The sequence below is a fragment of the Crocodylus porosus genome, unplaced genomic scaffold, assembly GCF_001723895.1.
Source record: "Crocodylus porosus isolate Cpor-Errol unplaced genomic scaffold, CroPor_comp1, whole genome shotgun sequence".
Taxonomy (NCBI): Eukaryota; Metazoa; Chordata; order Crocodylia; family Crocodylidae; genus Crocodylus; species Crocodylus porosus.
In genome coordinates this window covers 4,494,641-4,507,027 of record NW_017728927.1, presented here as the reverse complement: position 1 = coordinate 4,507,027, position 12,387 = coordinate 4,494,641, and the positions used below count along the sequence as shown (strand labels likewise).

General features: G+C 45.2%; 1 protein-coding gene across 3 annotated transcripts in view; it reads right to left on the bottom strand.

Annotated features, from left to right (window-relative positions):
• Positions 1-669: 669 nt before the first annotated feature.
• Positions 670-12,387, bottom strand: part of MYH11 (myosin heavy chain 11) — an 88,952-nt gene continuing 77,234 nt past the window's right edge. For 2 of the 3 annotated variants that reach the window (XM_019541792.1, XM_019541795.1), the window contains 6 exons: positions 11,465-11,553; positions 8,048-8,171; positions 7,641-7,849; positions 7,174-7,282; positions 5,933-6,105; positions 670-1,366 (listed from right to left, as the gene is read on the bottom strand). In XM_019541792.1, coding sequence (XP_019397337.1) covers positions 1,228-1,366; positions 5,933-6,105; positions 7,174-7,282; positions 7,641-7,849; positions 8,048-8,171; positions 11,465-11,553 — 843 coding nt within the window. In that variant the 3' untranslated portion in view covers positions 670-1,227. Of the gene's footprint in view, positions 1,367-4,632; positions 4,666-5,932; positions 6,106-7,173; positions 7,283-7,640; positions 7,850-8,047; positions 8,172-11,464; positions 11,554-12,387 lie in introns of all 3 variants that reach the window. The other variant, XM_019541793.1, reaches the window with a different exon arrangement.

The window sequence follows — 12,387 nt, the reverse complement described above, 5'->3', positions numbered from 1 at the left end:
GGGAGAATGCAGCTGCCTCTGAACACCTTGGACTAATACTGTGGGCGCAAGGGAGTCTAACTTATTTTTTAAGTGTTGATCTGTATTCAGTTTGAGGCAGCTAGATTGATGTTACTTCCTAGACCTGTGCCTGCTGGTAGAGCAGGCTTGGACTCTTCTTGTATTTACACTGGTTAAAGGTCATCTGCATTAAAATCTATAGTGTTTAACATTCTACACTGCTATTTCCACTGCATGGGCTGTGTGTGGGCCCACAGTACATAATACTACTGCCTTCAGCTGCTGGAACTAATGGGTACCAATCCATTAGTTCCTGGAAGTCCCTTGAAGTGGCAGTCCCATTATAACACTCAAGCAGTGATAAATGCCAATAAGGTAGTCTCTTAAAGTGCAGAATGGCATGGTATGGATCACTGCACTAAATGTAGCAGTTGTGGGTTTTGTTTATCAACTGCTAGATGCAGTATAAAATGCTCTAGAAGCTGTTTTTATTCATAGCCCTTTTGCCCTGCTCATTGCAAAACACTTTTTGCCATACAAATCAGCCCTTACAAATTTAGACATTTGGGAAAGGGCATTTTAATTTTGAAGAAGCTCAGAAGCCACTTAAGTTACCTCCCAGTGTATCATACTGCACCCCAGTGATACCTAAAGAGAAAAATACTTAACTCTAGTGATTGATAACCATTTATTAGTGTGTGAGCACATCCAAGGTGCACATGAAACAGTAACATTTGGCTTTGAACAAATGATAGTTTATTTTTCAATCGGTGATTAAAGAAGGCACTTCCATTTTGTGAATGGTGCATCGGGGGGGGTGTAGCTTCCAGGAGAAGAGAATGCCTATAGTAATTGAATAGTTGAGACAAAATGAAGGGTAGACTGGATTAGGAAAGGTTTAACTGGACAATGGCTTTTTCTGTAACACTTGTGGTTGTGTGAACTGCAGTCCACTGGGATTTAAATGGTCTCACACGCTAGAATTCAATTTTGTTCTGAAAGTTCCTAAGGTGAATTACTCTTAATTTAAAGAAACCCTGTTTCAAAATACATTTCCTGATAACAAGTTGTTTGCAACACAACTTTAGTTTATAGACTGGAGAGAAGACAGCTGTGCTTCTATCACCATAGGAGTGTGTGTGGCATTGGAACTAAAAGTAGATGAATACAGTGCTAGATGTGGTCTTCCCTCCCCCCTGGCTGCAGTGTAATTGGCAAGCGTGTTATCTATTCACTGGCTTTTGTTCCATTGAAGTCACCATCTCTTGAATCAGCTTCCTCTTCTGAAACTTCTGATGCATTCTCAATTACTTTTCTGCCTCCAGATCTGCGGGCAGGGGCAAAAGTTGGGGGCTCATTTCCCCTCCTGCAGTGAGGAAAAAATAGGCATTAGATCACTGAAGTGCTTCACAATCCAAGGCTGACCTAAGTGCCTGAAGCTTGGGAACGGCACCAGTGGGACTGAGCGTCTTTAATGCAAAAAAACAAGCCCCAAACAGCAGGGCTCTAAGACTGGGATTGGCACCCTTTTCAAGGCACAAACCAGAACAACCAGGCTCTAGTCTGGCATGGATCAGGTGGTGTCTGGTATATCGGCAGTGAGGGGAATTTGCCTGTGGCTGTGTGGGGCCAGGCAGTTGGGAGTTGTGCTGCCACTGCTGCCACTTTTTCCAGCCCGCTGCTGCCTGGCTGGAGGGAAGCTGCACCCACGCTGCTTCCACATCCCCGTGGCCTGCTCTCCCAACCTGGAAGCTGCCCCGCTTCGGCTGAGTTCCCATGGCTGGAAGTTGTACCTGTGCTGCTGCCAGGGAGCAGAGGGTGAGGAAGAGTGGTGATGACAGCACAATTTCTAGCTTCCTGGCCCCAGTGCAGTTTCTTGCCCAGCATCAGTGCAGGCAGAAGCAAAGCTTCTGGCTCCACAGGCTAGATCCAGTGCCTGTATGTTGCTGAATCCTGCTCTACGGCAACTTCCTGTAACCTGTGCATCTGCCTGGTACTTCCTGTGGGTGGATGCAACTAGGCAGATAGAGCTGGTGAGTCATGGCCTGGGTTTTCTGCCTGGTGCATGCAAAAATCCCAGCCTATGTTTTAGGAATGTCTCATGCTTAGTTTCCTTTTTGAAAAGCTCAGGCACAATCAGACGCACGCAGCAAATGTCTTGCTGAGTCCTCGTGTTTTATACGTGCAGTGGCTACTGTGCCCTGTGTGCAGGAGCAGACCAGGAGTGCATCTGGTGCCAAAACTGGCGCATCCCTGCTGCCATCTCAGAGCGGGGACGTTTTAGAGGGATAGCCCTGCTTTCCTGAATGGTGCATGCCTACATCCCTGGCAGTGGGGTCCTATGACGCGTTCCACCTCAGAGCTGCAGCCTATGTTTCATCCAAGGGATTGAGGAGCTTTCCTGGGCTCTCTTTGTGAGTGAGGAGGGGAAATCCAGAATGTGGCAATGTTCTGTTCCGGCCTAGGATCTATTGCCAGGCCTCATGTAGAAATGTCCAGGATGACAAGCTTCTGGCCAAGAAGCTGCTGAGCCTGCTGTGTTTGGCTTCTCCCCTCCCCTCTCCTCCCAAAATACATTTCCTACTTTCACAACAGGCATGGGGAAACTTCTGCCACCAACCAAACGGAGGGCAGGGAGGAAGGAGGAACTGAGCCACTGCAGGTAGAGGAAGAAGAAAAGAAGATGTCTTCTCAGCCAGTGACACTACTGCAGCAAGACAGTAATGGCATGTGGCCTTTAGCATTTGCTCCTTGTTAAGCAAACCTTTTGTAAAGGCTTCAGGGTAGACATAAGCAAGGGAATAAATTCATGATCACTGAACCTTGTGCAGTGATTATTGATGGGAGGTTAAACACATCCAGCTGCATACTTTGGTACAGCAATCATGCATAAATACTTAAAGGTTTATCTTGTCCTTGTGAACAAGTCAGTCAGTTTCACAACTATTCAGGCCCAAAGGTCAATCTCCCTAATAGGCAAGTAGACAAGAATATTGGCTGGATTCTCAGCTTTCCCGAGTAGCTCAAAACTGGCATTTCTCTTGTAGACTCTTCCATACGTAGATTTAATAGCTTTAATAGCTACTGCTCTAACTTAAAAAGCTTTTATTTTGCTGTGAGTCTGCTATAGCAAGCAATCAGCCGGGTAATAATGCCTTGTTTAAGAACTAGAGCTAGTGAAAGCAAGGACCATATCCGCATAAGCTTCATTAGCCATTTGGCTGTAACAGGTGCCTTATCTGAAATTTACTTTTAAACATAATGATACTGAAGTGCCGTTTAAATGTGGAATTAATGCCACTATTAACATATATAAATTACAATGATTTAATGTATATCAGTGTTTTAAACCAGTACAGACACATATGGAAACTCTTATATTCAGCTTAAGATAATGGGATATAATTGAAGTTTTGTCTTTCTGAAAATGTCTGTTCTCACACCATTTGTACTTGTTTGTAACAAAGTGATTATGAACCACAATTTTAAATTAACAGGTGCAACTTAAATGAAGGCAGGAGAAAGATTATTGTTTGGGGGTGAGACTCCTATATCGCCTTTAATACAAACTAGAAAAACCTTTCCAGCCTTTAATTTTGCTGGATATTTCACTCTCCATATGGTCTGCCTTTGAACAACCACTACATCATCACTTGTCATCATTTCATTGGACACAAAAAGCTGAAACTGACTAACTGCAGTTGCTAGGACAAAATGCCATCTTTAAATATTTTTGTAACAGCAGCAAGGCCTGGCATTTGCAAAAGAGAAGGTACACAAATATTACAGAACACTAATTACTTAGAATCATTTCTGCTCTTTGCAAAAAGCTAATCCAGACAGGGTGTCACTAATATGATGCTGTGTTAAACTGAAGTATCAAGCAGTCCAAATTGGGATACTGGTATGCTTTAAACAGCATTTTCTCCATCCTACATTCCATGATATAGTCACTCATCATAAAATATACAAATAGCAGCTCTAAAAGCATGCATGATAACTATAAGCAATGCAGGCACATATTGCTGTGTAGTGGAGGGTGCAGTCTCATTTAAATTAGGTGGGGTAACTGTACCAGACTCCATGATGGTGAATTCTTTCCAAAGCAAATACACTTTTATCTACTGATTAAAATATTTTAAAATATTTACCATGTGCAGTATTAAATATAAATGGGTGGCATTGTGCAGTTCTAACAGCATGCTGCAACAGGTCCATTCTTATCCCATAATGTGCCTGGAATACTCTACCATTTTTATTCATCAGCGCTATTTTGTTTGTGACAATGTTCACATTTTGTTGTGACTTTAAGAGATGTAAGGAAGAGAAGTTTCATGCAGAAATAAAAATCAGAGCAACTTGTAGGGACTCTGCTATAACAGCTTACGAAAAGTGCAAATGTAACGTAAAAAGTCCATGTTGTAACACAACCTAGCTGTAAGGAGGATGCATAACTGGACAAACAGCTTATGGAAGATGGCTTATTGTAATATTTGTCTCTTTTGATCAAATTGTTGCCAAGATATCCAAGCCTTCATGGTTTGCAGAAATCTTACATCAAATTTGCTCAGGCAAAAGGAGAATGGAAATTTATGCAACACCAAGCTAGCTGCAAAGTTGAAGGCATGGTACCTGCTTAGTCACTGCGAAGGTTCCTGGGGCCCTCTGAAATAGAGAGAAAGAGTCCCGTGCAGTTATGCTAAGCACATGGTCAGGATCAAATGAATGTAAATTACTTTAATTAAACAAAGTACATTAGAGCAAATTATTGCACAGCAAGTTGAAGTCAGCTCTGATGCATTACCTAGAAATCACCCTCACCCTGGGAAACCAGGGGGAAGGGTTTGAATCGGCATCTCCTTTAGTTTCACATTTAATTTCTTTGTTATAGGTCATGAACTGAAGTTATACAAAAATGCTGGAGAGGCAGAAGCTTCCCTTCAGAGCCTCTTCATGTCACTGGTGATATAACAGGATCAAAAGCTTTGTATTAAAGCAGAGGTGTCAAACTCACCCTGATCCTGGGGTCGATCTCATCCATGAGGCTCTTCGTAGGCTGGATCTAAGATGCTGAGGTGATGGCAGGGCAACCAAGAGCTGTGTCGTACAACCCTTGCTTGCCCTTCTGCCACTGAAGGTCACGTCTAGAGGGGCCAGTGGCCTTGAATCTGTTGCAGACCATGTCCCCCATCTCTGTGTAGCCCAGTGGGCTGCATGGAGCAGCTTCATGGGTTAGGTCTGTCCCATGAGCAGTATCAAAGCTTGGGAAGGCAACTAGTGAATGCTGTATGAGTTTTTTGCTTGTTTAATGAACAGATGAAAGTGATAACTTGACACTTCCCATGGACATGACTGACCTAAGCAGAAACCCACATGGCATAATCCAAACTGTGCAGCCATTTTAGCTATGAAACAGACCCTAACATGCTTTCTTTGACTCCTATAGCCCTCACCAAGTCTCTGAATCACAAGGTACCCCTTTACAGCCAGTGGGCATATGCGTATGCATGTGGACAGAGCTACTTTTAAAAAAAAGTAAACTAGCTGCATCCACACATATTCATAACTACTATCAGGGGTCTCAGTTCTTATATTAAATCATAGGTGGCATTTTCACAAGTATTCAGTAGTGGCCTAACTGTTCCTACTGAAGCCAAGACATGTTTTACCATTATCTTCAATAGGAGAAGAATAAAGCCAAGGCTGAGTATTTCATCCCAGTGGTAGACTCCTGAACCCTTTGAATTCAGTGGAATCATGATTTCACCCCAAGTCTTTTATGCCAGAGGTGCCCATTTTCATTATGCTGATGTAGAGACTCAGGAAACCTGGAGCAGTGGAGCTAGCCTTCCTTCAGTTCCACTATGGTTTAGAATTCGAAATCTTTCATCGGAGGTGGAGAAAATAGCTAACAAACACAAAGCTGCCTTACCTGAGTTTGGTCTTCAGCGCTGCCACCTCCCGGCCCAGGGTCTCGCTGCTCTCAGTGGCTTCATCCAGCTCTCGCTGCAGTTTTCTGCGGTTTGCATTGATGCGCTGGGACTCTTCTTCAGCCTCCTCGAGTTGCCTTTTCAGCTGTTTGACTCGTGTATTGCTCTTGTCAGCCTAAGTGAGGAGTAAAAGTAATGCTTAAGAGCTTCAAGTTTCATTAAAAAAGATAGGCCTGTCCTATCTTCCTCTGGCTGTACTGGTCTGTGCTGGTTTGTTCCTAAGACACTTTGCTATTGAGATCTTTGTAAAAATTATGAATCACTGCAAATGGAAAATGCCTGCTGCAGAGTTGACAACTGGAGGATGAGCAAGCCATGCCTGCCACATATGGTCTTTGTAAGACTGCATAAGAATAACATCGGACAGGATTTGGGGTTATACAAAATGCTAATTTTGACTTTTTCAACTATTTAAATCTATGCTTAAAGAAAGTATGTACTAACTAGGAAAACAAAGCATATGATCCTACATCTCAAACTAGCAATTCCAGTTAGGTAACTTATAAGATTGGAGAGGAGTTTTAACTTAGCTTTTTCTTTATACTGGGAGAGGATCTGACTGAAGCACTGCCTGATTTAAAAGTTGAAATCCTAAAATGAATAAATAAAAGTAGCTGAAAGACAACTTGGCAGGAGCTGCTTTTGCTTATGGAAGTGTGTTGTGATCCTGAGGGTAAGGGGACAGCTTTTTATTTTACTGGCATCTCATTGTCCCTTTTGATGTACATTTTTGGCTGTAGCCCTTCAACAGGTGCATCTGCCTCTCACTGTGACAGCCCAGGGGCTAACAGTTCTTTTGGGCTGTCTGATATGGATAGCTTGAAATGAAGCTCTTAGGTGCTGGGGCAGATACTGGTGTTCATCTGCAGCCCAGTATAGAGGGCAAATGGGACAGGCACCTGGAACCAGTAAGGCCTAACTCCTGCAATCAGCCAGGCTGTTGTAGTTGGTTAGCTGGACAGGGCCAATGGCCATTGCCTTAGTATGGAGGATGGATGCTCCTGCTGCCCAGCCTGACTCCAGAAAAGAGCTTTACTGAAATGACTAGTTATTTTTCCTTTTTAGTGACTTTAACCATCTACACAATGAAGCAGGACACAGGGTTCTGTTTGCCTGGCTCCTTGACTAACTAGCTCAGAGTCCCCTTCCCCCCTGGCTGGACCATCATCACACAGTGCCTTACCTGTTCTTTGTATTGTTCTGCCTGCTTTCTTTCATCTTCAACCTGCAGCAAGACATCCCTCAGCTTCTTGTCCTTCTGGCGCAGTGCCTTTGCTGCAGCCTGCTTCTCTCTGCAAAAGACAGTATGACGCTAAGTTACGTGGATGGTTCTCACATGCAAAACAGGCATCAGGGAGTCTCAGATTAAAGGTGTTATAGAACTTAATAGGTTTGCTCTATGGAAAAACTGAAGAAAGTGGCAAATTTTCCTACTGGTCACTGCATATTGCACATGTCCTTTGTTTCTAGCTGTAGAGGAGGGAGGTGTGAAGCAGGAGTTATCTCCAGGCACCAACACAAGTGTACAGTTGCTCCTACTCCAGTCATTATTGTTTGACCAATTACTGTACATCGGGGCAGGCAATTATGTTGGGTGCAGGGCCATAACAGATGGCTTTACCACAAAGCTGAGTTTCAGCACCTACGTACCTGCTTTCCTGTTCCAACTGCTCCTCAAGTGAAGCAATTTTGGATTCCAAAGCAGCAATTGTAGCCTTGAACTTGGATTTCACGTTTCCCTCCATCTCCTGCAGTTTGGCCTTCAGCTCTTTGTTTTGCCTCTCCATTTGCTGCCGAGCACTCTCATTCTTCTGTGCTGTGGCACGTTCTGCCAACAGCTCATTATTCAGCTGCTCTGTCTGAAATATTTATGAAGGACACCTTAAGCCCACTTTGGAAGGGCCCTGGTTTGTTGGGCTAAGCCAGTGACAGTTCAATTTTATTTTAAATAAAGTGAAATCTCTTAGGGGAGTTCTTGAAAAGTGTGCCCAAGGAGTACAAGTACCATAGGGGAAAATAGAGATGGACAGACAAACACAGACACACATGGACTATACCTGCTGTAATGTTTTCCTCAAGCGTTCATTTAGAGCCTCCATGTTACCTTGTTCCTCTTCTAGCTCTTCCTCCATTTGGGAGATTCTTGCCTCCAGACGACGCTTGTCATCCTGGAGGCTCGTCCTGCAAGTTTAAATTTGGGAAGTATGTGGCCTTGGCTTTGACCAGTTGTTCCGTCCTCTAGCAACTGCTGACGACTCGTTCAGAACATGGCAGCATTCTTACGTTCATTCTGCCTATACTAAGTATCTTTTCTTCTCGTTTTCCGTATTAGAGAGCTCACCTGTGCCTTCTATGTATTTTTCTGCTGAAGTCCTAATGTGACTGGGTCCAAAACAAAATTGAGGAACTTTCTGTGTGCATCTTTCATGTGACCACATTAAAAGCTGATTGGGAACTCTGCCCTAAAATACACAAAAGCTTATGCTCCAATGACATGGAACTTTTATTTCTGTACTGTTCGAAACACGGCTTTTAATTCTATTATTCCTGCAGGATGCTAACTTCGGTATATCCCCTTCCTTTTCTCAACTCTTCACTTTCTTCCAGGTTGCCTTCTTTGCATACAACTTCCCAAAACTTTTTGGCAAGCTACTTCCCTCATACTTATTGGCAACGTGTAGGGGGTGCATGTGCACCTGCTGAGATTGGCTGTGCATGCCCTGGAAGCACCAGGTCACAAAACTGGAAGTTCACTTCCAGTTTTGCCAGTTTGGCTGCTGGTGGTTCTGGGCTCAGCAATCGGCCGCTGGGAGACTCCCCCACCCCGGTCAGTGATTGGCTGCTGGGTGATCAGGTCGTGGTCACTGTCGCCCAGCTTCCCATCGATCCTCCATTGTTTTTAATTCATTCCCCCCATCAGCGATCTTGGTGACCCCTCAGACTCAGGAGGCACCATTCTCATACCCATTCTAAAAACACATCTGTGCTGTATTACCTTGGAGGAATTAGCAACCTCCAATGTTTTAACTGACTCATTGTGATGGTTAATCCCACAACATCATTGTGACCGTATATCCTTCCTGCTTTTTAGATTTTGATCTCAATAGTTCCTGTCAAATTTAGGCTCACCAATTAAGCATATAACTCAGGGACAGATCTGGGGGAGGGGTGCATTAGTGCACTTGCACTCCTCTTTTATTCCTGGTCCACCCGAAGTTTAAAACCAACTGCTTGGCATTGGTAGCAGTGTTTCAGTCAGGCAGTGCTGAGGGAGTCATTTGGCTTCATGGTTCATTATAATCTACCTGATCCCTCCTAAACTCCTCTTTCCACACATGTTAACAACACTCTCTTCTTTTTTAATGGTCTTGATGTTCCATGAATCCTTTGTTCTGCAATTCTGGAGCTCCTACTTCACAGGCCTGCAGATTGTTTTTAATTCATTCCAGTAAGGTTGTACTTATTTTCGCTTTAATTTTAAACTGAATAATACAGCCCCTAGCATATTTGTAAAGCTTCTAGTTTCTTTTTAACTGGAGAAAAATATGTGTTGTTTTCCACGTGATGATGAACCTCACCATCTGCACCCCCCTTTTTCAAAATTCTAGGTCCACCCATGCATGTACTTAACTTCTATCTAGATTAAACTCTGGTCTTATGTATGTGGTCTTATGTATGTATGGTCTAATGGATTCATCTTGATTTCAAATCTATGAATTCCTCATGAGCAGTTCCATCAATTTTAGTTAAACTAGTTACATGCATCTAGTGCAGTGTTTCCCAACTGGTGTGCTGCAGCATGGTGTGCCATCAGGCACATGCAGGTGTGCCACTGTATTTTGGGCTGGAGCCACACCCCTTGCCTGGTGGGAGCCATGCTCCCTGCCTGCTGCTGCTGTGGACACAGACGGGGAGCGTGGCTCCAGCCCAAAATGCCATCTGGCTGATTGCATGCCAGCCCTCCCTGTCAGCGTCCAGCTAGCTATGCGCCACCCCCCTTCTGCACCCCCCTGCTCCGCATCTGGTGTGCCATGGTGTTGGGGTTTTTTTTAGGTAAGTGTGCCGTGGGGCGAAAAAGTTGGGAAACACTGATCTAGTGAGGCATGCATATCAGTTATTGGCAAGATGAGGGTTACAGATTGCTTTTCAGGGCTGGAATGTGGTCTTTACTGGCTATGCTAGGCACTGGCATGAGTTTGTACCTGTAATAGGGGGCCAGGAGCTCATGTTACTTTCAGAGAGAAACAGCAGCAGGTCTATCGCTGGGTGGATGAAGGCAGCTGAACCTGAGCTAGCTGTAGGCAAGTAGGCAGCCAGAGACCTATAGATTGCCATGGATAGGTAGCAAAGGAGCAACTGCAGCTTAGCTAGAGAAACAGTAGTAGGCTACTCTTGAAGCTGCAAACACACACCTGAATCCGGTCAGAAGAACACCGGACCAGGAGAAGGGGAGCCTGGTGGACAAGCCTGGTTCCTGAGGCAGAGGGGCAACACAGTCCTGAACTCTGTGCGGAGAAGAGCTCCTGCCAACTTGAGCTTCACAAGGAGCGGAGGCTGCAGGCCATGTCAGGTACTCCCAGGGAGAGCCTGAGAGACCTGGTGAGTAGTGACTTTGGCAGCAGAGTGATGACGCAGAGCAGGGCTTTGAATCTTTTAGTCTGAAGTGATTGTTTGCACTTCTGTTTTAGTGTTAAACCAGAGGACTGGATCGTGGCTGTAAGGGTGATAAGGAGGCCACACAGGGGTGCTTGAGAGGCATGCCAGATTTTGAGCATAGAGGGAGATGGAGATAGGCTGAGGCCAATAGGGCCAGAGCTTAAAAGCAACAGTGAGGTAGACAGAAGCTAGGAGAGCCAAAGCCTGGCCCCAAGAGTGAGGCAGGTGGGTTAAGGCTGAGAGGGGTAGAGCCTGAATCAAGAGAAGCCAACATAGGCATGTTGAGGCAGAGAGGTGCAAGAGCCCTAGGTTTATTGTGACCAGAGAGGCTGAGGCTGAGAAGCTGGGCTGGAGCAATTGGGCCCAGGCTAGAAGCTTATAGCCAGAGTAACCTGTAGCCTAAGGCTAAGAGGGCCAAACCCTACACAGGAAGGTAAAAGACGACATAGTGACATCCATGAGGCATGGGCTTGGTTATGGGAGAGGTTGAAGGTCATGATTAAAGACTTAATTAGGGCCATGGGCAGTGACCACTGCCTCAGAGTAGTGCCAATCAGGCACAAACAGGTCCATCTGGGCATGAGAGACAACTGAATAGCTTTGGTTAGCGGGCAGAGGGCCAAGACCAGGAGAGTTCGGTTAAGTTGGTTGGACAGCAGCAAGAGCACTCTGAGACTCAAGTGCAGGCTCCCAATCAACTTCAGAAGAGCATCAACCTGGAGTGCAGGCAGGATTAGGGGGGACCCTGGGGATGACGCCGCCATCCTTAAGGGCTGTCCTGTCACAGCGTCCCTGAAAGCAGTCACATCCCTCCTTACCTCCCAGCAGCAGCAGTTGCAAGTTCTTCAGCCAGCTCTTCTTTCTCTAGCTCAGCCTGTTTGCGAGCCCTGTCTGCAGCAGCCAAATCCTAGAGGAAAAAAACAGCCAGTGGTACAGATATGAACAGGCGAGGTCAAGGTTCAGTCTAAACACTGCCATCCAGTGAGGTGAGAAACAGATTTCAACCATTTCTGTCACCAGAACATTTATTTCATTTATTTCATAGTTGGTAGGGTTGGAGGGGACCTGAGCAGATCACCAAGTCCGACCCCCTGCCATGGGAGTCCGATACTATGTTCACAGGTCAACAGACCAAAATATATTTTATTGTACCACTTAGCAATCCTGTGTGTTACTGTGTTTCCTGATACAGGAACCATATGCATTCAGCACACACAGGGATAACAGTGCTAAGAAGATTTTGGGACTATGAAGTTATTGAAACAAACCTAATGATTATAGCGGACAGTTTATTTTCCATTTATTCCTATGAGGGAAATGGTTAGCAAGGTGTGACAGGGAACCCAAACCTGTCACGAGGAAAAAGGTGCGCCCCGACAAGGCCAGAACCTTCTGGGCTCGGGGGGCTGGTGAAGAAGGGGTTAACTGCTGAACTGAGATGGCTAGTCAGCTGACTGGAAGAGGCAGGACTATAAAAACCCTGGGTGGAAGGGCAGTAGGGAGGTCAGTGGCCGAGGGGGAAGCAGTCCCCCTGAGAGCTCCAGAAAGACGCTTGGGCAGCGGTCCTTGGCGGGAAGGGGGAAGCTACGGAAGCCCTGCGAGGCGACTGCTGCATCCACAACCAAGACTGTAGCCAGCGGTGCAGAGCCGAGACTCGAAGGGAGTTCATTTAAGCTGATGCTGAGTTGATTAAGCATGTACAGTTCTTCTTCTTATTATTTTTGTGTGATTATTGAATAAG